The 23,971-nt window shown below is 34.8% G+C and overlaps 2 protein-coding genes across 3 annotated transcripts in view; one reads left to right on the forward strand and one right to left on the reverse strand.

The window, feature by feature from the left end:
* LOC108903867 (A disintegrin and metalloproteinase with thrombospondin motifs 9) overlaps positions 1–11,769 on the forward strand; it is a 317,588-nt gene extending 305,819 nt beyond the window's left edge. Inside the window, exons 22-33 of one of the 2 annotated variants that reach the window (XM_018706198.1) lie at positions 285–449; positions 1,192–1,500; positions 1,981–2,097; positions 2,153–2,372; positions 2,429–2,577; positions 6,550–6,723; positions 7,090–7,311; positions 7,380–7,521; positions 7,575–7,758; positions 7,820–7,956; positions 8,013–8,209; positions 10,258–11,769. In XM_018706198.1, the coding sequence (XP_018561714.1) occupies positions 285–449; positions 1,192–1,500; positions 1,981–2,097; positions 2,153–2,372; positions 2,429–2,577; positions 6,550–6,723; positions 7,090–7,311; positions 7,380–7,521; positions 7,575–7,758; positions 7,820–7,956; positions 8,013–8,209; positions 10,258–10,344 (2,103 nt within the window). In that variant the 3' untranslated portion in view covers positions 10,345–11,769. The remainder of the gene's footprint in view (positions 1–284; positions 450–1,191; positions 1,501–1,980; positions 2,098–2,152; positions 2,373–2,428; positions 2,578–6,549; positions 6,724–7,089; positions 7,312–7,379; positions 7,522–7,574; positions 7,759–7,819; positions 7,957–8,012; positions 8,210–10,257) is intronic. The other variant, XM_018706199.1, reaches the window with a different exon arrangement.
* LOC108903868 (WW domain-containing oxidoreductase) lies at positions 19–23,086 on the reverse strand. Its single transcript, XM_018706201.2, has 8 exons — positions 22,934–23,086; positions 22,453–22,616; positions 21,980–22,165; positions 21,693–21,923; positions 16,476–16,690; positions 16,097–16,419; positions 15,868–16,044; positions 19–447 (listed from the first exon to the last, which is right to left on the reverse strand). The coding sequence occupies exons 2-7, from the start codon at positions 22,594–22,596 to the stop codon at positions 15,881–15,883; spliced, it is 1,263 nt and encodes a 420-aa protein (XP_018561717.1). The 5' UTR covers positions 22,597–22,616; positions 22,934–23,086; the 3' UTR covers positions 19–447; positions 15,868–15,880.
* Between the last annotated feature and the right edge of the window lie 885 nt (positions 23,087–23,971).

A 23,971-nucleotide genomic window follows, 5' to 3' on the forward strand; every position in this document is an offset into this window, starting at 1 on the left:
AAAAATAAAAAGCATCGCTTATATTCACATATATTTCACAATTATTTAATTTCCAACATAAAAACATTCTTTTATAGACATTGGTGTTTCGTTTTACATCAGTCTGACAGTTGTACGTTTCCTTGTACAATATATTATATGACTGCTGTTACGTAAACTCTATATTGGTCGATTTTGTAACGGTAAATTAAAGTTATAAAATAATATCACATAAATCTGGTGTTCAGACTATACAAACTCGAAAATATCATTAAATGTAATTTGTTCTGTTTTACCACTTACAGTGTACCAAAACATGTGGAGGGGGGATACAGAGGAGAACAGCCAAATGCGTTGATGACAAGTACACACCTATAGACGACTCTTATTGTAACAATAGCGAGATGATTACAGAACAGATATGTAATACTGAAAGATGTCCGAACTGGACATGGGCCGAAACATCATCTGTAAGTAAAAAATATACAAATTACACACACACAAAACTGCTATAAAAAATTATTTATGACAAATTAAAGATCTCATACAACTTTTTATTTAATTAATGGCATTGAGGTAAACCACTACTCTGCGGACTACTGTCCTGCTCAGAATTGAATTACACTTGTGACATTTAATTGAATTTGGCAGCAAAACCACCAGACACATAACACTTTTAATTTATTAGTTCCTATTAAAATTCCATATCTAGTAAGCAACTATATTATTCGTCAGCAGAGCCACAAGACATATACCAGTTTCGAACTTATTAACATCAAAATAAATTTACCATACATTCATTGTCTCACTGATCGCATACTAATCAGAGTTAACGAATTCGAAACTGATATACGCCTGGTGGTTTTGCCGACAAATAATCTTGGCTGCTTACTAGATATTGCAGGTGTGATTCAACGGTGGTCAGGATATCAGTCAGCAGAGTAGTTGTTTCCCAAATATATCTTTGTTGTTTTCATAGTACCTGCAAAATAACAGATTATTCTCTGCTAGTTTGGTCATACTGAAGACCTACATATTGAGGAGTAGTGACTATTTAAGGTGTTATATCCGTTCTTAAATTTCTTTTTGATATAACGACTATTGCAATTAAAATTTCTTAGATAAGAATATCAGGGAAAGTGGAGTTGTCACCGAACTATAAAAAATTAATGGAAATCGCCGAAAACCACTTACATTTTCATTTGTTACCAGTGCTCGGCACCATGCGGTGGCGGTTATCAGAACGTAACGTACTACTGTGTGTTAGATGGTAGAATATACGAGTACGCCTGTGACATAAACTCAAGACCGCCCATCAGGGTACCCTGCAATGAGCAAGCTTGTGGACGGTGGGCCGCGTCGGACACCTACCACATGTGCTCAGTGACATGCGGAAAAGGTACAGAGAGCAGAAAATTTATCTGTAAGAAATTTAATTCGGAGGAAGTTCTTCACGACGATTACTGCAGGGATCTGCCCGTACCCGACGAGAAGAGAGCGTGCTACAGAGGCAGTTGTGAAGTAAGTTAGTTTTTCTTTCCTCTTTTTGCACACTAAACGCTTGACATGGAACTTACCATTAAATATAGGTGTCGTACATAATAGTAAGTACCAGCAAAAGTTAACAAAATACTGTTAACTGTTCCACGGTCAATCATCTTCGGTGATCGGTATATACCCATTTCAAAAACGAAAATGACTGTTCAACATTTACCGAGATCACAGTCGCCGAAGCATCAACTACATCACATTTTAGTAGTCTTACTATCCGCGTCATTGTACAGTAACATGTACATGTCTGCCTCTGATCTGAAGCTTGGCATCGATCAATTTATTCGTTGCACCCTAATACCTGCCCTGTCAGCCTTATATTATTATTAAATAATAAATCAAGATGTACGTTTGCGAAATTGACAGAAAGCATTTATTTGGGTCATTTTTATATTTATAAAGAAAATAACTTAAACACTTGTGAAACAAGAACTAACAATTTTTTTACAGAACCTGCCAAATTACAAGAGGCCTTACAAATACAACAACGACTTTGACAATTCAATCGTCTCTGAAATTGACAACAGATACGACACGTTTGAGTGGATTCCGGGAGAGTGGAGCTCGGTAAGTATTTTCTAACCCCTTCAAGACTCGATAATTTACACCCGACCGTTATCAGTGCTCCCAAACGTGTGGCGGCGGCATGCGCACCCAAATATCTCACTGCGTCAACGAACTGGGCCACGAAGACAAAACGAGGTGCGATTCTAACCTAAAACCTAGCACTGTCAACCTGTGCAACACCCAACCGTGCCCCAAGTGGATGACCGGCAAGTGGAGTCCCAGTTGCGATTCTAACTGCGAAAGGCGTAGACAAGTGACGTGCGTGGATTATACGAGTACGACGGCATAGCGTACAATATTCGACGTGAATAAATGATGTTTCCTGTTTCAGACGTTGTGGTAGACGGACGCGAATGCGACCAGTCTCATAAGCCGGATAATTCTACAAGATGTAAACTTTCCGAATGCCCGAATGTCAATCGAATAACGGAACACTACGGCGGTAAAGGGTACCGTTGGAAGGTGGGAGCTTGGAAGCAGGTAGGATGCAAGATTTTAAAGTTATTTAAGCTTTGTCTAATCATTCGTTTTTGTGTGATCGAGCAAAACTTTTTTTAGTTACAAATACAAAAAAAATTAAAAAAAAATTAATTAGTAATATGTGATGTATTTAAAGTTTTATACAGATTATATTTTTACTATACAGAGTGTAACACAATGATATGTAAAAAATATTCTATAAAAAAAAAAAAAATCGGGAAATATTTTTGAAAAATGAGCTAAAAATTAATTTTGTCATGTTGAATAACATTTTATTTATGTATATGCACACATTAACATTTATTTTTTTACGTTCAAAGGATATTCAGTTACAAATTTTTTTTTTTTGAAAACACCCTGTACATTAAAAAAAAATATTTAAATTTGGATTGAGAAAACACTCAATTTTTTCGGAGCATTGTGTTACAATTTGTAAAGGCACATAATTTTTTTTCTTTCAATCATACCTAGGGTTTTCCTATTTCTTTCGCTATTATGCTAGGGGCATAAAAAATTGCTTGAAATCAAAAATATTTACCAAAAACATTAGGATGTTAAGGTTTAAAAAAAGCAGATGCCAAAACGGTATTTATCATAAAAAAACACTTTATTGCGAGACGTCTCGTTGAAGTCATGCATTTTTGAACACTGTATATTACTCAGTTATTTTATCCCTAAAGTAACATAAATTCAATAAAAGGGTTAGATTTTTTTTTGTTATCAACAGTTCCTTGTGATTTCATATAAAAATTCTTTTAAACAGCTTTTCAATGAACATATTCGTCTTTTTCCAGAAAGTTTTTATGTATTTACCTACGACCACTACTGTAAGTACTTAAAAACACACTGTCTGCGATCAATGTAAGATTCCTATTACGTACGGTAAAAAAAACGCACAGTTTTCCTAGCAACTGCAACGGCCAATACAATACTGTTTGTATTGACCGTTGCCTAGGCGGTTACTAGGAAAACTGTACGATTTTTTTACCAAGCTGTGTGATTTTTTTACCGTACGACGTAATAGGAATCTTGCATTGATCGCAGACGGTATGTTTTTAAGTATTTAAAGTAGTGGTCGTAGGTAAAGTATAGTACGTAATACGTGGTTTAATGCAATTACGCACTCATAGAATTACGCGGCGTCGTGCGTAACTTTTCCATTTGTGCGTAAAATGCTTTTTACAACACTTATTACGTAATATACTATTACGATAAAAAATTGAGAAACCTACTATGTCAGTTAAATTTTTCTAATAAATATCTCTGCTGACAAGTGAATTAGAATAAAATTTATTTTGACTAAGTTTTTTAATAAATATCTTAACACATTGACATGGCAAGCGAATTAGGTATTACGGAAACAACACGTCGGTAAAAAGGTTTTGGAACTAACCCACAGATGACGCCACAAATAAAAAATCCACGCGTTGGGTAGTACTATCCTTCAAAACGAACGTGTCAAAGTTTCGTGACATTTCTACCACTACTTATCGAGATATTGAAGTTATAGTGACGCTACTTTTGACATTTTCAAAACAACGGACTAAACTGGTTTTCGTGTCTTGTTTAAACCCTGTTTTTTGATGAACAAAAATACCGTTTGAGCTCAGCAATGGCTTTAGAGGTGTTATAGGAAATCTGCTCCGTCAAAAATAACCAATTGTCCATGGTTTGCTGTTCCGAATGAGCTGACAGTACCAGAAAACGTTAAAAAAATCCTCAAAATTGTCTTGAGTAACCGTAAAGTGAAGTTACAGGAGATAGTTTACACTGCCGTTTGATATCCATAGGATGCAACTTCATTTTACAGTTGTCCAACACAATTTTGAGGATTTTTTAATATTTTCTGGTGTTGTCACCTCATTTAGATGTCCCGAGTATTCACGATCATCGGTGTACATTTAAACTCAGCAAACCTTCGACAAATGGTTGTTTTGATGGAGCGCAGAATCCCTATAACACCTTTCAAGCCATTGCTGAGCTCGAATGGTATTTTTGCCTATCAGAAAAATAGTGTTTAATCTACAATTCGATTTTAACCATTGTTTTGAAAATGTCAAAAGTAGGGTCACTATAACTTCAAAATCCCGATAATGGTTGAAATTTCACGAAATTTTGACACGTTTCTTTTGAAGTTTAGTACTGTCTAACACACATACGGATTTTTTATTTGTGGCACCATATGTAGATCAGTCCCGGAATTTTTTGAACAAAATAACAGCACATATATATATATATATGTTGAACTTCAGATTTCCGCGGATATTATATGTGTTGTCAAGATGTTTCCGGGTTCCTCTCCGCGTATGGTTTTCTTGATTCTGGATAGAATCGTGTTCTGGACGACGTTTCGGCAAGATCACACTTGCCATTTTCAAGTCTTCTTTGTTCTACTTCGTGTAATACGTTGTGAACGTTCACAATCAAGAAAACCATACGCGGAGAGGAACCCGGAAACATCTTGACAACATATATATATATATATATATATATTTCTTAACTTTTAAAAACAAACAATTATTAAAAAAGTTCTGACGGAAAAGGTACAACATGTACGTTTAAAAGCTCTTTCAAAATTAGTACTATAACCATTTTTATCTAAAAAAAAAACATCAATTTTATTGAATTTATCCCTTACTATAAGGATGTTCTAGCTCATACATCAATTTTTAAAAAATTTTACATTGACTCATCTACAAAATGAGTAAATGCAAAAATTGGCAAATTTAGTGCAACCAAATTACACTTGGAGAAAAAACAAATGTTACCTGGACTTTTATAAGTGGAAATGGTAAAGGAGCTTATAATAAATATAAAAAGGTAAATGCGTGAGCAGGGGTGGGGAGGGTAGATTTAGGGGGTTGAAAAATTGTATCATTGGGATTTCTGGCGAAAGTTGACGTCAAACAAAGAAGTATGCACTGCAAAAGTAGATCATGCAAAAATCTACAACTTTTGTGGGGGGTCACTTTTTAAGATAACCTCAAAATTTCCGAGAAAAATGCGAAAAACGGTTTTTTTTCTGATTTTTCATTTTTTGTTTCTCATTTCCGCAAAAACAACTTAATTTTTACGAAACTTGTTGAAAGTATACCTTTCTCTGTCTTATATAACCACAATTTTTTTTTAGATAAAAAAATCAAGAAGAGTGAGATATTCATTTTTTCCTGTCTGAAACACTTTTTTTTTCAAAGAAAAATTCTACTTTGAAAATCTGTTCTGAACTGTAATCAGTTCAAAAGCATGCTCACAAACGCAAAAAAAATAAATAAAAAATGACAATGAATTTCTCAGTAATTGTTGATTTGTTCAAATTAAAAAAAAATCAAAAACTGATTACACCATTCAATTGTACGGAAAAAATACAAAAAAGACTGTCTCATTGTTTCGGAAACGCCTTTATTTTATATCTAAAAAAATTTGTGGTTGTTTAAGACAGAAAGGTATACTTTCACCAAGTTTCGTCAAAATTAAATTATTTTTGCGGAAATGAGAAATAAAAAGCGAAAAATCAGAAAAAGACCTGTTTTTCGCAATTTTCTCGTAAATTTTGAGGTAATCTTAAAAAGTGACCTCTACAAAAATTGTAGATTTTTGCATGATCTACAACTTTTGTATTGGATACTTTTTTGTTTGACGTCAACTTTTGCTAGAAATCCCAAAGATACAATTTTTCACAACTTCAACCCCCCAAATCAACCCTCCGCCACCCCTGCTCATGCATTAATTTTTTTCGTTTATTATAAGCCCCTTTACCATTTCCACTTATAAACGTCCAGGTAACAATTTTCTTTTTTTTCCCCTCTAAATGAGTTATTTCGATCGGTCTAAATTAATCAGCACAACATCATTCATCTAGTTGGCTTCTGACACTTTTACTCCTACTCCACCTCTGTACAAACGCTTCACTTACTAACCACCTGCCATAGACACTTCTACATTTTTACACTGCTTTATTTTATTTCCTGAAAGTGCTCCAATACCTGCGGTAAAGGCACTAGAAGAAGACTTATTGAATGCGAAGACCCTCTCAATGATATAACTGTTGTCGATTCCTTTTGCAAACATTTGAGAAAACCGAAAGCCACAAAACCTTGCGAGCGATACACGTGTAAATACGCCTGGATCGAGAGTTACTGGTCAAATGTAAGTTTTTGCTGTTTTAAAGGAATAAGGAAAGGTGTTGGCTAAAACGTTTAAGATTTATGTAATAATGGTTTCAGTTATATCAGCCAGATCAGATACGAGCTTGCATTACTTTGTGACTAACATATAGGTGTAGGGGATATAGCTTTTTTTTAGAAAATAATTATTGTTTGATAAGAGTTTTGTTTTCAGTGTAAATTAACTTGTAAATATAAAAAACGTGTATTAAAAAAAATATATATAAAAAAAAGGAAGTAACAATCGTGTTGCTGTAGTGATCAGTTTTTTAGTTGCAATTAAAAATATTTTAACTACAGTAACACAACCAGTACAAAAATTGAGTAAAAATCAATAAACGATTTTTAGTGCTCCGCCCATTGCGGTCGTGGTACCAAAACGAGGAACGTTACCTGCCACAGGGTCCATCATGGCGGAATAGTGGACCCGAACCCACTACCGGACATTTATATGAACAAAATTCATCACAAAAATTATTGTTCGTTGTATAACAAACCTACCACAACAGCGGAATGTACACTGGGCTATTGCGGGGACAAATACGTCTGGCATACGGAACCATGGAGACAGGTATACATACATTTGATCACAATAATTTTTTTTAAATAACACGATTTATTTTGCCGTTAATATTCCAGTGTTCTCAAAGATGCGGCAAAAAGGGGAAGCAACTACGTGCGGTACACTGCGTAAATCTCAAAACAAAAGAGAAGGTGTCTCGCAATCTGTGTCGAAAAAATTTGAAGCCCACCAAAAGACGAAAGTGCAACCAAACAAAGTGTAAGTATTTCACACGTAAACGTCGGGTTAATTTTAATTAGCGTTTTTATCAGGTCTAAATAGGAGCTGCAAAGAGGTGAAAACCTCGATGAAGACCAAAGAAAACAAGGACTACTTTATATCGATTCATGGACGACCGGTGCAAATTTACTGCTACAAAATGGACACACCCGAACCTCAGGAATACATCAGCTTGCATCCCGACGCGAGGAATTACGCTGAAATTTACGATAAAAGGTATCGTTTTGCACTTCGCCAAAGAGGAAGTCTTTCGTAAAGAAACGTTATTTTTTTCTAGACTGATCGACGTTCAATCTTGCCCCTACGACGGACAAAGGAAGGATAGCTGTCACTGCGACGCGGTCGGCACTGACAGATCTGGCTTTACGAAATTTTGGAAAGTACGATTAAATATCACGTCCATGAAAATTATTGGTAAAGCCGACTAATCCGTCACTTATAACTTTTTAATTCGTATTGTTGTCCTGCAGGCGATGACTTCACGTTTTCAAAACAAATAAAAGGAAGGAGGATAGCTTTCGGCACCGCTGGCGACTGTTACAGTTCTGTGAGGGGATGCGCGCAGGGCAGGTTCTCCGTTGACCTGACACACACTTCCTTCAAGCTGGCTAAAAACGTGCGGTGGGAGGAAATAGGGTCCTATGCGTCATCGGAAATATACAGACAGGTAAGAGTAACGTCTAAATAATTTTTTATAATATCCCAATAGATCTTACGACCTATTGTGCATGCCGCCAATGAGAGTTATTTTAGAACAGGCCCGTGCTCCGTGTGTAGGCAAGCACTAGCTCTGCTGGAACCTGTCTAATATCCAGAGGTGACAGGAATGCTGCCCCTAGTTAATAAATTGAGTCTACATTTGTGCAATCTAGGACATAACAAATACATATGGGATATTCCACGTAAAATCAATCACGACTCGCTTCAAAATTTGGAGACAATACATGGTTTTGGGCGTATAAAAATTAGTTCTTACAAGTACTCTAAGATGTTATGTGGCAGAATTCGAAAATCCAATATGGCGGCTCAATATAGCCCCTGCAAGTGTAAAAAAAAATACGATTCATTTTATAAACTCCCTCCAGTGAACATATTACTGATAAATCCGTCTCCAAATAATCTTAATGGGGACTTCGAGATCGCTGTTCATAAATTTTAAGTTATTTTCAGAAGATTCAAGATGGCAGCTGCTTAGCAAGCCATAAACTACAAAACTTTTATTCAAACATAGTTCAATGGTCGATTTCTTCAGACATGACAAGTCAGACTAGTCATTTCCTCGCTGAATCATAAATTGAAGTCACTTCCATAGTATCGTATCACTTTCCAATTCTAACCTCAAAAGATATTGAAAAATCACGACTTTTTATTCATACCGTGAATTAAATCATTAGAGTTGTTTCTAATGTTTTTGAGGTTGCTAAATCGTAATTTAAAGTAGGTTCAATAGTATTATGCCAAGTTCTAATCCTAACCTCAAAAAAAAATTTTAATTCTCATAATGCTCCACATTTTCAACCTAAACTCCAAAAATGTTTTAATTGATTGATTGATTAATTTAATATAATTAATTACATTTTTTCCTACCATGATTTCCTGCATTATCGATATTAGTTCTCGAATAGTATTGAAAGATATCAGCTTCCATACCACCATGTCGTCAGTCGTAAGCCTATTCATCTACAAGCAATGCCATGAATATTCCACTAACGATGATCCTCAATACTCTCGAAGATAGTCATTTTAAAAATTGGGATTTTTGCCGTTACTGGCAAATGACGAGTCTCTTAGGATTGATCGTGGTATTAATAAAAAAATTTTGATTTTTTTTTTTTAAGGTTAATAGAATAGAAGTAAGCATTGATTTTCAAATAAATCAAAAAAGAAATAATATAATAACATGACCTATCGAGTCAAAAACAACAACAAAACTTCAAAAACATAAGAATCGACAAGTCGCGTGATTTTTTTTTTGGGAAAGTGATAATATACTATTGAATCGACTTCAATTTATGATTCAGTGACTTTGAAAACATAGAAAATGACTACTCTGACTCGTTTTGTCTGTAAAATAGACGACTGAACTATGTTTGAATAAAAGTTTTGTGGTTTATGGCTTACTAAGCAGTTATATAAAAACTGCCATCTTGAATCTTCTGAAAATAACTTAAGATTTATGAACACCTATCCCGAAGTCTCCAAGAAAAGTTATTTGGAGACAGATTAAGCAATAATATGTTCTCTGGAAGGAATTTATTGGATGAATCTTAATTTTTTTTTCACTTGCAGGCGCCATATTGGATTTTTCAATTCCGCCACATAACATCTTAAAATACTTGGAACTAGTTTTTGTACGCCCAAAACCATGTATTGTCTCCAAATTTTGGCGAGAGCCGTGATCGATATTACGTGAAGCGTCCCATATGTATTTTTTACGTCCTAGTGATTGCACGAATGTAGACACAAGTAACTAGGGGCAGCATTCCTGTCACCTCCAAACATTCCAGCAAAGCTAGTGCTTTCCTACACACAAAGCACGGGCCTGTTCTAAAAAAACTCCTATTAGCGGCATGCACAATAGGTTGTGAGACGTGAGTGCTGCGAGTAACTGCGCCACCCGCTAGGATATTTAAAAAAAACATTGTGACGTTACTCTTGTAAATTTTCCTAAAATCACCAAATTGGAGAAACTTAGCCGATTCGTCGCATTTTCAGGAAACTGTGGCGTCGGGCAAATGCGGCGGATACTGTGGTAACTGCGTGCCGGACCCGGACATCGGCTTAGCAGTGGAAATCACTTAAAACCCAAGCAACGACATTTTCATGTGTTCAGAGAGGCGAAGACCAGATCAGAGAAACGTACAATCAAAATAAGGTTGCACTAATTCAATTGGAAACAAAAAAAACGTGGGAGATTCCAAAAGAAGATAACGACGTACATTTTTAATCTTTATTATTTATTTTTTATTTAGTTGGGCTTACTACTAAATTAGTCCGTACTACTTCTCTCCTTGTAACCTATTAATGAAGTGTTCTAGGTCACGTGAAGAAATTGGAATATTTCGAAGATATTTCGACCAAAGTATAATTTCTAAGGGCAGAGTTAGCCATATGCATATGAATGAAAAGATTTGGAAACGTGATTATAATTGTTTTTTACCAAAACTCCGGATTGTGACTAACGGAAATGCGCAACGACTTATGTAGTGACAGGCTAAAAGTATGTATTAATTACATGGACAAAAATGTGTCATTAGAATTTTATTTATTAATTTTTCATTTTAAAGTTACTAAAAAGTAAGCACTGTTTGTCATTTATTATAGTCCGGAACGATACAGAGACGATAGCAAAGTTAAAGTCGAACTGAAAAAACAAGGGGTCAATCAATCCGAGTCCGAATATTCTGGTTTACTTCACTCTACTTACGTTTTAAATACCTTCGCATAGAGACAAGACTTGATTTGTATTATACGTTTGCCCAGTATTTTAGTATATTAATTGTTTACTCAGACCCGGTATATTAACGTTACATACATACAATTGCCATACCGTAATCGTACATTTGACATTACTTATTTATTCTATATCCTGCGCCCAAAAATCATTGTTCGGTCAGATTAATGTTGATTTCACGACTATCGAGAGAGTCGTCGGGCTGGTCCCCGAAAATTCACACGGCAGCTATCGGTCATCAAAACAGAATTCCGAAGGGTTTCTCAAAACATAATAATTTTTGAAGATCATCGCAAAAAAGGAGTGTAAAATTTTAATTACCTCCATTTTTTGATACAGTCTGCGGAAACATGATTTTTGGAATCGCCAAGGAAATAATGGGTTTTTAATTTCAACGAATACTTTTTTTTATATCTTGACAATCAAACCGAAATATTATTTGCCAAATAACCACCGCCACAATACGCAATTACAAAATTTTCCGCATAAAATTGACAATTATTTACTAACATACCTAGATATTTTCATTTCCTATGAATTAATTGTATTAATACGATATACTGACTACTGCCACCAGAGATGTATGATCATACTTTATATATTTTAAACCTACGTTTAATTCTGTCTCATATTGAGACCTTTTACTAATACTACTATTATAAATATAAAAACCGAGTATGTTAGGTTAATTTATGCAACACGAACTGTCCTAATTAATAATTTTTGTCCGTAGGCAACAACGGTTGCAAATATTTTTAATACTCGACAATTTTAATAAATGTCAACATTTCAAAAATAACAGAAAGCAAAATTCTTCTGTAACTCAGATTCGCTTCATTTTTATTTGAAATATATGTATTCCAGGTAATTATGAAATATACAGGGTGTAACTTTCAATGGGGGTCATGTTTATACGGAGGCTACCCAAGATCTTTAAAAACACTTATCATAAGTTTGTTTTCTAAACCTCCGTCGTGAAAACTGAATTTTGTAAAATCTTTTCTTCCTAATTTTTAAACCCCGCCGCCGAACAAGCTAGAATGACCTCATACAACAAAGCGCGTTAGTCGCAGCGCTTGCACTCTTAGAAACTGTGGTACATGTTGCCAAACCTCATAATTTGAGGGAAAGGTTATTAAAAAACAGCAAACTTCCATACCACCCATCACGTAGAGGGCTCTATAGCAAATAGCCAACCAGCTATACATTTTTATAGATTTTATTACACATTTTGTCTAAATATGAATTAATGCACAAATAACACTTTCCTCTACTCTACGCATATTTTCTATAAAATGGACTTAGTTTGAAACTCAAATTACTTTTTGGTGTAAAGAAATTTTTAATTTGCATGCCACTTGTTCAAAAGTACACACATAAAAAAAAATTTAATTCGTTTAAATAAAATAAAGTACCCAACAAGTCATCTAACAGAAAACTCAAGCAGTAATAAATAAATAATAATCGAATACACAAAAATATGTAAATAATAGTTTACTCGACTGATTTTACAGCATATGACATACTTGAAATATTGTGGCCAACAACTTAAATGCTGAACCAATCTTATACGTTTTCCTATTCAGTATAACCCACATGATATTGTCTCTTGCAACAGCATCGTTTTCTCCTGACATTAAGCAGTCTCTAACCATCTCAAGCGTTCTTTCATAATATCACACAAACACTTGAAAATGAAAATACAAAACTACACCGTACTGTTAGTAAACACTAAAATAATTAACTTTAAGGTTATAAAGACACTTCCCAAACTAAAATAAAAATGTAACGGAATGAAGCGGTGATGACGTATTCGCCCGTTGCCATTTTGCGGAATTAACATAGCAGTGTGGCAATATAGAATTTTAACCGAACAGCAGATGTTAACCTTCGAACAGGCTCGGATTCTGCTTAAATTTAAACTGTTCACAAATTTTGTTGTTGCTTTGTTTATCTTGAATTAATTCAATATATCTAGCACCAATTGGCTGCCGGGCGGCTGAATAAGAAAAAAAAAAGTAGGGAAATACCGTATTTTGTTTCAAATTCTATAACTTTTTAATATTACCTATTCGACGGTGCAATATTATACATTTATTTAAATAAAATTGAAAAATAACAGCTTGTGGGGTCTCAGAACAAAGAAAATCACTTCGTTACACTAAATACACTACTTAACAAACAACACGTCGCTGAGCCATACAAAAGTGATCTGTGTTAATAAATTATTTTCCATTGTCTCCCTCGAACAGTTGTTTTAAAAAGGTAACAACTGGCAACGCTGATAGTGCACTTATACAACTTACCACACTAATTCGGAGGTATCTTCGTTTACAGACAAGAATTAAGTACTGTTTAAAAGACTATTTATTTGATTTAAAAAAAAAATTAAATTTCAGATTCGTGTTCAGGGGAATACCCCTAAAAAAATGACCCCAACTTAAAGTTAACCTGGTATTATATGAAGGCACAAAAATGGAATAATGCTCGTGCTCGTTAGGACAGTTTATGTTGCAAATTGTGTATCTATGTAAAAACAGACATGCTTTAGGGTTAACGTACTGCCAAAAATGTGTTTGTTTAGGTTTTTAGCGGATTTGTAATTTTCATTTTCTCTAGACTGACAATGAATCACCAACGTTAGTTCGCAATTTGAACAGATTCGGAGAAAGTGAAATGTAATCATTAATTAATTTGTTACTACTGCCAGTCTTGTACATAATAACTATATGTATTTTTTGGAAAGGTAAAGTATTTCATTGTCGTTACAGATTCATTAAAAAAGAAACTGTTTAATTTGCACCAAACGGAAAAAAGCACCAAAGTTGTGAAATTTGATGATGAACAATTTGCGGAAGAGAAATCCGCCCTATAGTTTTTGATTTTAGTTTTTTTTTTAATCTTATGAAGACCATATTGGAATTTTTTGTATTTTTGAATTCAGAGCGTTTTTCTGATTACGTTGATGTGTCTTTTGATATGGTTTACTTTTTGTTTCCATTGAAATGCAAAAATATCTATTTTCCCAAGGAGCTTTTCGAAAACGAAACATCCAACTATTACCTATTCCCCAAATTAATTAATCGATAAGTTTGCAGCATATCTCGCTCTGCGTCATGTGAGATCCACATTTTTATTTATTTAAACTCTAATCTTGAACTGAGAAAATTTCGTTTAAAGCAACAGATGGAGGTTTTGCTTTCAAAACACTACGTAAAAATGGATAATCATTATTTATTTATTTATTTATTTATTATATTAATATTTCTGTAGAAACAAAAAAGTAAATCTATTATCATAATTATGACACGTTATTATAATCACGAAAATGTGCCGAGTTAAAAAATGGGAGAATTCCATGTGGCGCCATTAAACAAAACAAAACTTGCACGTCACTTCTCGTCAAATCAAAGAGTAACCGCAAAAATCGCCCGTTTTTTCACAATTCGCAGAGAACTAAAGAAAATAGATAAAAATATGTTTTTGGTCTCAAATTACTCCTCGTAAAAAATTAAGATGGGCATAGCTTTTTTTTTTGAAAATTTTCAAGACGGCCAAAATGAAGAATTAAATATTACCAATAAATATGAAAACTATTAGCATGTGAATTTTTCTATCGAATGATTCTTGATACAAAGAAAGATTTATTCTCATGACTGAAATAAGCATGTTGAATTAGAAAATCCACCCTTAAGCGCGCTCAGGGACTGGAATCATCTCCAAAAATAGAGAATATCAGAAATAATTGTAAAAATTCCAAAAAAATATATATTGAGATAATTTACATGCTAATAGTTTTAATATCAATTGGTAATATTCAAATTCTTAATTTTTGGCATTTTTTCAATCCCTAAGTAGGGGTGATTTTTAAAATTTCAAAATACTAAAAGCTATGCTCATTTCAGTTTTTTACAAGTAATTTGCGACCAAAAACATATTTTTATGTATTATTTTTAATTATCTGAAAAAACGGGCGAAAATCACAGGTTTTTTGCGGTCCCTCTTTCTGGTTGACAAATTAATGGTCATCGCAATTTTACTTCAATTTGGTTGAACTTGTATCTCTTAAGATAACCGATCGCGATGGTACAGCTCAAAAAATGATTGGTAATTCAGGAACCAGCCGAAATAGATTGTAAAACTGAGAAGTTCTTTGAAATATGCAAGTCGGATTTCCAGTGAGGCGTTTCGTTTTTTAGCGACCATCATCAACATAATTTTTTAATTAAATTAATAAGTTTAATCAAAATTTACATAACTGGATTCCTAATTCTAAGGTTGTCAGTTACAATAAACATCGGTTACAATTATAGAAATAAAATAAAGAAATTTTACATTTTCCAAAAAATCTCTCACGGTTCGACAAATTATCTCGATTTCCGAGACCATGTTTATCATATCTGATTTAAAACACCCTGTATATGGGCCGAACCAACGGACCGCGCAATGAAATACTCGACTGCCTAATTGATTTTCTTTTTAATTTTAGTTTAATGAAGACTGTTAAAATACTCAGTAAATTTAAGTAAAGAATCTTCTCGAAACGTAATTTATTGATTTTTATTCGCACCAAACTATTTTCTATGTATGCCTGTAACTTTGTAACTATTAACTTTTCCATTAAAAAAAATTACAATTGATTTTATTTCTTTCCTTTTTGTATCGGTAGTTTAGCGTCGGTTGAAATAAAATTTTGCCAACATGTTAGTCTCATTTTCACCTTTCCTGAGGAATTAAAAGTAAAAAAAAGGGGTAAGTAAACGTGAGTTGTGAAAGATCGGGAACTACCCGAGAATATCGAAATTGGCCCACACTGTATATCAGACTAATCTCTAGAACCGCAAAATAATTAAATTCTAAACTTGCTTTACCTTAAAATTTCCTTTATTCCTCCAGACTCCTCTTATTCTCGTGCTCCAGTCCAGGGGCGTTTTTCCCCAGAACGCTCTGTATCATTTCCACGCTCGTATCCCACAAAGCCTTAGCCAGCTCGTCGTTTCTCGCCGCCGCGCTCTCCTGGCATTGGTAACAGTTATTGAAATATACCCCTACAACGTTTTATTTTAAACACGAAAAAACGTATTAAAAAAAATTTCCTACCCGTTACCCCGATCAGCTCTTGAGCCGTGGCGCAGTACACTGTAGTACTGGCGGCCTGCTGCAAGGACTTCGTGAAAGGCCTGACGATGGCGAACAGAAGCCTGTACAGCCACCAGTTCCTCGACAGTTTCGTCGACACCATATTGCCCGGGTGTAGACTGAAAACGGATATGCCGCACGTCTGCAGGTTCTTTGCTAACTGTCTGGCGAAGAGTACGTTACACAGTTTCGAATTGTTGTAGGCCATCATGTCCCAGTACTTGCTAGCCGAATCGGGGGATAGGGTTAGCGGAGACAAGTTTTCTGGGGTTAAATTGGAAAATCTGGGAATAATAAGGTTAGTATTCCGTCTTCGTAGATTTTCAGAAGGTTCCCTTACCTGTGAGATTCGGAAGAAACCAGTACCACTCTCGATCCGCTAACTAGTAAGGGACGCAAGAGAATGGTTAAGTAAAAGTGTGACAGGTGGTTAACTTGGAAAGTAGTCTCAAATCCGTCCAACGTCTTGCTAAACGGCAAGCCGAAGACTCCGGCGTTTAGTATTAGCATGTCGATTCTGTCATATTTGCTTTTTACTGTGTTTGCAAACTGAATCTAGAAAAAATATCCATAAATAAAGTAAAATTGGAAATTAAAGCATTTTTGAGTAGATAGAGTGAATAACATTTGCTTAAAAGCTAATGATACATTAACCTTGCCTTGTTTAAAAAAAAAGAAAAATTCACACAGACTGGGTCAAAAAAATCAACTATTCTTTTTTTTAAAGATATATTGAGAATATCATTCAGAATGACGAATAAAAAATATAGTGAGAGTTTGAGCCCTTAATATTAGTTTTAATCATCGCTAGTTTCGATTTTTTATTCCTGATCCTGCCAAACCATCGGGGTATAAAAATTTATATATTTTTGAAGGAAATTGAATGCCCTACAAAAAAGGTCTGAAAATTTTCGGCAGACATTTCTTGTAGAAAAAATAGTAGCTATTGAGTCAGAATGAATTTGAATATATTATGAATTTTGGATATTTTTGGTGATTATATTGATAGAATAATAATTGTTGATGATGTATAATATCAATTTGTTCCATTGAGTGAAAGAAATTGGGCCCAAAACGAAAAAAACAAAAATCTAATTTCAATCGTGAATAACTTTTGAAGGAGTAAATTTATGCAAAAACATTGAGACCTTTTTTGTAGAGCATTAAATTTCTTTTGAAAATGTGTATTGTTCTTTTTCAGATATTAATTTGTTCGTTATTTACAAAATTCCAACGTTAACAGGTCAAATCGAAAAAACATCAATTTTCAAGGTTTGATTACATGGATATGGTTCGTCTGCCGAAAATTTTCAATCTGACCTTTTTTGTACGGCATTCAATTTCCTTCAAAAATATATGTAGGTCCCAAAAATGGGACCAGGAATGAATAAAAAATCGAAACTAGTGATGATAGACCTCTTAAAACTAATATTAAGAGCTCAAACTCTCACGATATTTTTTTTTTCGTCATTCTGAATGATATTCTCTATATCTCTAGAAAAAAAAATAGTCGATTTTTTTGGCCTAGTCTACTGCACATATACGACATCAGTCGCGAAAAAATTAATTATGTAGATGAATGAGACATAACCTACAAAATAAATGTTGTACCTTAAATGTCATTGCTACTGAATGCCTACTGGGACAAAACATTACTTTACACCTACTGACCGAGAGTGACTAACTAATTGGTAGCTACAATGAAAGCATGGTGTCAATAGGAACTAGAGATGGGCTAAACTGCTCTTTTTGCGGAGCAGTGACACCTGCTACTGCTCCGGCAACAGAGCAGTGACAAATAGCTGCGATTTTTCGGAACAGCTCCTGGTAGCGCGCGCATACATTCCTACCGTGATATGTTCCCTTATTTCCGCGTCAAAGTTCATAAATCGACACCTGTCGTGCTTAATAGCGGCTAGCGTTAGGGAATAGGAATACTTTCGTCATGCGCTGTTTTTCAAGCATGTGCCAACTTTCGTAGATTTAGCTCAATTTGTTATTTCGCTTTTGCATTATTTATTTGAATTTGATGTAGCGTAGTGATCTGTTATTTTGTCCTAAGTTACTACTGATAAATTTTTATTACAAATAAAATTGGACATGGATAAACGAAGAAAATCTTTCCTGTGGAATTTATTTTTACCAACGCATGAAAGTAAAGCTTGTTGTAATATTTGGGCCCTAGCCGGCGGGGCCCAGCCAGGACAAAAGGAGGTCCCACAAAGCGCCTACACCGGCCGCATTTGCGGTCGGGGTAGACGACGGATGGGGTCACCTACGAAGGCTGTCCAGGCCTACACGAGATGAGGCAGGATAAAGAGGGATAATCCCCCTCGATCCCAAATCATTGAGGCCAATTTCTAGCCATGAAATAATGGCGCGGCGCGGCGCGTGTTGTAATATATGCAAGCAAAATATTTGTTATAAATCTTCAATCACCAATTTAAAAAGACACATAGAACAACGACATCCTACAGTGAGTACAGTGTCAGATATTCAAAATTTTTCCGCGAGTGCAACAAAAACAAATGAAGAACAGTCGCATGTTTTGATTTTGTAAACAAAAACTTTTACAATATTTGTAGAGCAGCAACCAGCAATACACGCATTGCTCTAGTCGCTGAAATACAATGTCTTTAAATCAAACGCGACTGTATTATATGTTTAGTGTGTGACACTGTGACTTATTCAAGCGCAGATCGCAACGACTGATCGAGAATCTGCTCTGCTATGGCCGGCACGCCTGAGCTACGTCTCTGGCGCTAGTAAATTGCACTTTGCAGTAAACGCTCCGAAAAATCACTGCTTCTTTTGTCGCAGCGGAACAGTCAGCTCCAGTGACAACTGCGGAACAGTGCCAAAGTAGCAGACAGTGAAAGAGCAACACATCTCTAATAGGAACAGAAGGTTCACATACACGTTTTGGGGCAAAAAAATTCAAGTAATATATTTTTAATACTCACCATCGCGCTTATCCGCGATTTTTGGTTAATATTGTTTTTAGTGAATTTCAGTTTCAACGGGTAAAAACGATATTGTATTGGTGAGAATGGTGGGACTGATGTTTGATAGTTTGAAATTGAAATGTCATGTGCAGGTTTTTGAAGTACAGAGTTATAGTCATGATCAAAGCAAAAATAAGTTCAGTGTTTTCTACAAATCAATTAAAATTAATCTATAAATTGCATTGGTTTTCAAAATCTTGAGAAAACCTCAACCATTCTTCTTCAGGTTTTTTTAAAAATGCATCGTTCTTCAAAACATTCCAGACTGCTATACATGTTTCTCTTATTATGTCAGAAATTGTTGTTTACCCTTGCCAAAAAGCATAACTGATACAGGCCATACTGTCCCCAGAAGCTACAAATTTATTTCTTAATTATAACTTGCCATAGAGTTACAGACAGTCTTTCGGCAAGTTAAATAAGCTTTCTTGATATATACAATTTCTTAATCTCGGGCTTCACTTTACTGACAAAAATATCGAATTGTTCACTAGACATGTTAAAGTAATTGAAAAACTTATTTATTTCATAATAAAACATACTTTTACAAACTTGATTTTAGTCCGGAAAATACCTTTTCACAGTATTGAGTACCGCAATAAAAAATTTTGCCGGAGTAGTCCTTTTAGTTGATCCACTTTACAATTAATAACGTATGATGACAGTTAGTGTCAAACGATGACAGTTATACTCGACGGCCAAAATTATAGATAGTGATTCATCGCTAGCTCTTGGACTAGTAAGGGGAATGAAGCGTGCCGGGAACGAAAATCCATTGGCAACAAGATATAGAAAATATTGAAAAAACATAATAAAACATAACATCTAATATTTTTTACGGTTTGCTATAACCGGCACTTTGATCAATTTTAATTATTACAGCATTTTAAAACCTCCCAGTTGTGTTTTTTAATTTATAAATTTATTATAGCCATGGAATTAGACCCCTCGTTTACACTTATGCTATGACGTTTCTCAGGTCGGGCAAATCAAGTCCGTTTACACCCACTAAAAAAGCATTTCCCTATTCCCTACCAAGTGCAAAAGACAGAGATAAAATATAGATCGACGTTCAGTGTAACTCAGTCTATACACGATTATAGATTCTACCGATGTGCATGGCGAGTGGCACAAAGATAAATACATAATATTGAACCGTATAGAAATCATTTTATATTTTATACGCATTATGGTAATAGTGTTTTTATATTATGTATTAGTCACTCTTTATAATTTAATAAATACGAAAAATTGCTCACATAAAAAAATTTGTAAAAAATATGAAATTCCAGACTCGGCTAATCGCTTCATCCGGAAACATCTTACTTGTACTGTAAAAATGTATTTACCAGAATTATAACGTAATTAATAAAAAAAAATCTCCTCGTTTTCTTTTTAATAAATTTGTTTCTAACCCAAAACCATTTACATTGGGCATCAGTACTAGTGAATTCCACACATACAGGGTGTCCCGTTTATGTTTCAAAGAAACTTGTGTGCAAATTCCTCATGGGAAAATGATGGGAGTAGTTCAAATAATGTATTTTTTTCTTAGACGCCCTGTTTTCCAGATACAGTGCGTTGAAGTTGTTACTTTCCAATTGGTTTTTCTTAATAAAAATGTCAAAATTTCTACAAGATGCTACCGAATTTCGACAAGTATACCTTATTTTTGTATGCTTTAGAGTTTACAAAACTGTTTTGGAAATGTAACAAACTTTTACTTTTAACATATTTTTTTTTCGATTGTACCCCGCCAATTACCTGTATCGGCGACACTGCTTTTCAGAAAGAAATCGTTTGCACATTATTCTTAACGCACAATTGATGTTCACTCGTGTACAAATTTTTGACATTTTTATCTTTAGCCGATTTAAAGATAATTAACGAAAATCATTTGGAAAATAACAAATTCAACACACTGTACCCCGAAAACAGAGCATCTAAGAAAAAAAACGTAACATGAACTATGCCCATAATTTCCCATGAGGAAACGTACACGCGAGTTTTTTTGAAACCTGAACGGGACCAATTAGATCTACACAAAAACAATTAAACGCAAAACGAACGTGCTCGTGAGTACTTAGTACTTACCTTGAGCAGCAGTGACAGTTACAAAATGGCATATATTTTGTAGGTTATATCTCACCCACACTCAAAACTTGTCTGTAGTAGACACAGACCAAATAACTAAATCTTTTGTCAATTGTTTCACCTACTACAACTTTTAACCAATTTTGAGCATTAAAATGCCTCCAAGAATGCATTTTGGAAAAAAGTGTAGCAATAAAAAGTTTTTATTTTGACCCTATTTACACGTCCGAGTACTTTAATTTCAAAACCTTAATTATTTTAACAAAAAATCTACATTTCCACTGATTTTGAGCTATTTTTTGAGGTTAGTGAAAAATCCTGACGTGATGGTGCATTTCTGATGGCTCCACTGTCTTCAGCGGATCAAAATACAGGGTATCATACTCGGTCAAAAAGTATACAATTTTTTTTGTGTGTGCCTGTGTAATCAATTATATGAAAATTATATAAGCACTTACCACAGAAGAGAGCGAATTGAGATCCAAGTAAATAGCTATACAATTGTCCCCGGCAGAGACTTTCTCGTCCCTTATTTGGCCGATGGCATCCTCAGCCGCAGCCAAGTTCCTGCAAGCGAAAATGACGGTACAACCGTGCTTGGCTAAGGATCTGGCCGTTTCGAACCCTATGCCAGCATTCGCGCCGGTTATCAACGCTACTTTCCCGTTCAGATCACGACCATGCAACACCTAGTTTTAAACAATATTGTTTAATGTTGAAAAATGACGTACCATTAATACATTACCTGAAGTGCTGTGCTGGAAGCGTCAAATCTTTGTCTGTAATCGTTAACGTGTTCCTTTTCTTCAACAGCAAAGGCCAATCTCGGATCTGTGTAAGTGGTTCTTCGGTTTTCGTGGTCCACATATATAACTTTCCCCGTATTTTTATCTATGCATCTCTCCCAACCGAAAGGCAAGTCCCCAGAAACCTGCGGACAGATATTAAATTCAAACACTGAAAAGTGTTTAACTCTAAACTTTAATAGCAAAGTCACAAATTAATGAAATAAGTTCCTACAGGAACTTGGAAATGCTTCGTTAAAACGTTTTTTTGCGATTTACAGTTCTGCAACCACGAAAGGCATCCTGCTGGTCTAAAGTTTGTGACACTGGTGAATTTGCTTTTTCAAATCAAAGTCAGCACTAATCATAAGGTACCTACCCTACACTATCAATAAATAATTTCCAAAAAGCAATATGATTTTATTTTACTTACCCGTTTCTTCTTCCCAGTCCTGGGGTGTGTCCACTGGGTATTTTTCGTTAAATGGTTTGCATAAAATACACTTCCATCCACAGTGACCCTTTCCTCCCAACCTGGGGGCAGCTCATCCTCGCTATCAGACTCCGGTAAATTCATTTTTTAAGTTCTTTTCTAATCTGCGTGTATAGAAATTTACAATTTATTTATAATTGTTATACAAGGTTTCCACTCATAATTAGTAGCCCCTTCTTCCATCACAGTCATATCATTAGTCAAATAAAGAATATAACTAGATTTAAAAAATTAGAATTTAGCACATATTTTTGAGACACTATGTATGCGTGTAATTAATTTTAGAATGCGTTTTATACAACCTCGCTGACAATCTTGCAGGTTCTTTTCTCCGGTAAATGAGACGGCTATGATGAGAGAAGGGGCTATCTGTATTATATGTTTTGTGGGGCTATCCATGGACACATTGTAAGGCAAGTACCGAAAAAAAATCGCTGGAATGTGACTTGGTGAAAAGCACTTTTAGTTTTAAAATCCCTTTAACAAACACACCGATTATTAAATCTGTACCACTAACACCAAAAGGCGCAAATTAATATTGACAACAGCACAACGAAATCAGCTGGACCGATAAACACAAATGTCATAGGTTACTACGCCGGGGCACATTTAAGACTACGTATATGCAACCATACATACACACTGCAAGAAATTACAGCCTAACTAAAAATTAGGAAATTATGACGGCCCAAACAAATTTTGTTCGGTAGGCAATATACAATACAATACTTATGTATACTTGAGTGCATAAGAATTCCAAAAATTTTATATACTGGATGGTTCATTTAACTTGAGAAAACTATATGTATATTTCGAAAACTACACATTCTACGAAAAAATGTGTCAAATAGAAGTCAGTGTCAAGGGGCAAATAAAATGGCGTTATAGTTTTTTGACCTTGACCATGTTTTCAAGGTCATAGCGAGGTTAACTTTGGATTTTCAAATGGGAACCTATACTTTTTTTCCCATAAGCTTAATAAGGAGTAAAAAACTATATAGTAACTTTTATACCAAATATTTTTTTGTACTTTATTTACAATATTATAATAAATGAAAACATCAACTTTGATGTATCTGAGCAAATAGGTACCAGGTTTTACACAAAAAATTAGGTTTCTAATAAATATTTCATGTATTCAAATGTAGTAGGACATCCCGGTATACAATGTCTTTAAGAGTGCCCCATAAAAAAATCTAGAGATGTTAGATCCGGTGACCTAGCACGCCAGACAACGGCCTGAGTAGTCCCGATCTAAAGCTTCACGGGCAACTCCTGAATAATGGGCAGGGGCAGGGCAGCCCTCATATTGGAAGCACACGTTATTTCTTTGCTGAATACTTACGTCATCAAGCACTACTGGTGGTAATAGACCTTTTTAGTAGTGACATCACATACGCCAAATAATAGGCAACCCCACAGTGCACATTGTCATGAAGAATTTCTCAATATTTTTACT

This window comes from Anoplophora glabripennis, unplaced genomic scaffold (genome assembly GCF_000390285.2).
Source record: "Anoplophora glabripennis isolate ALB-LARVAE unplaced genomic scaffold, Agla_2.0 scaffold49, whole genome shotgun sequence".
Lineage (NCBI taxonomy): Eukaryota > Metazoa > Arthropoda > Insecta > Coleoptera > Cerambycidae > Anoplophora > Anoplophora glabripennis.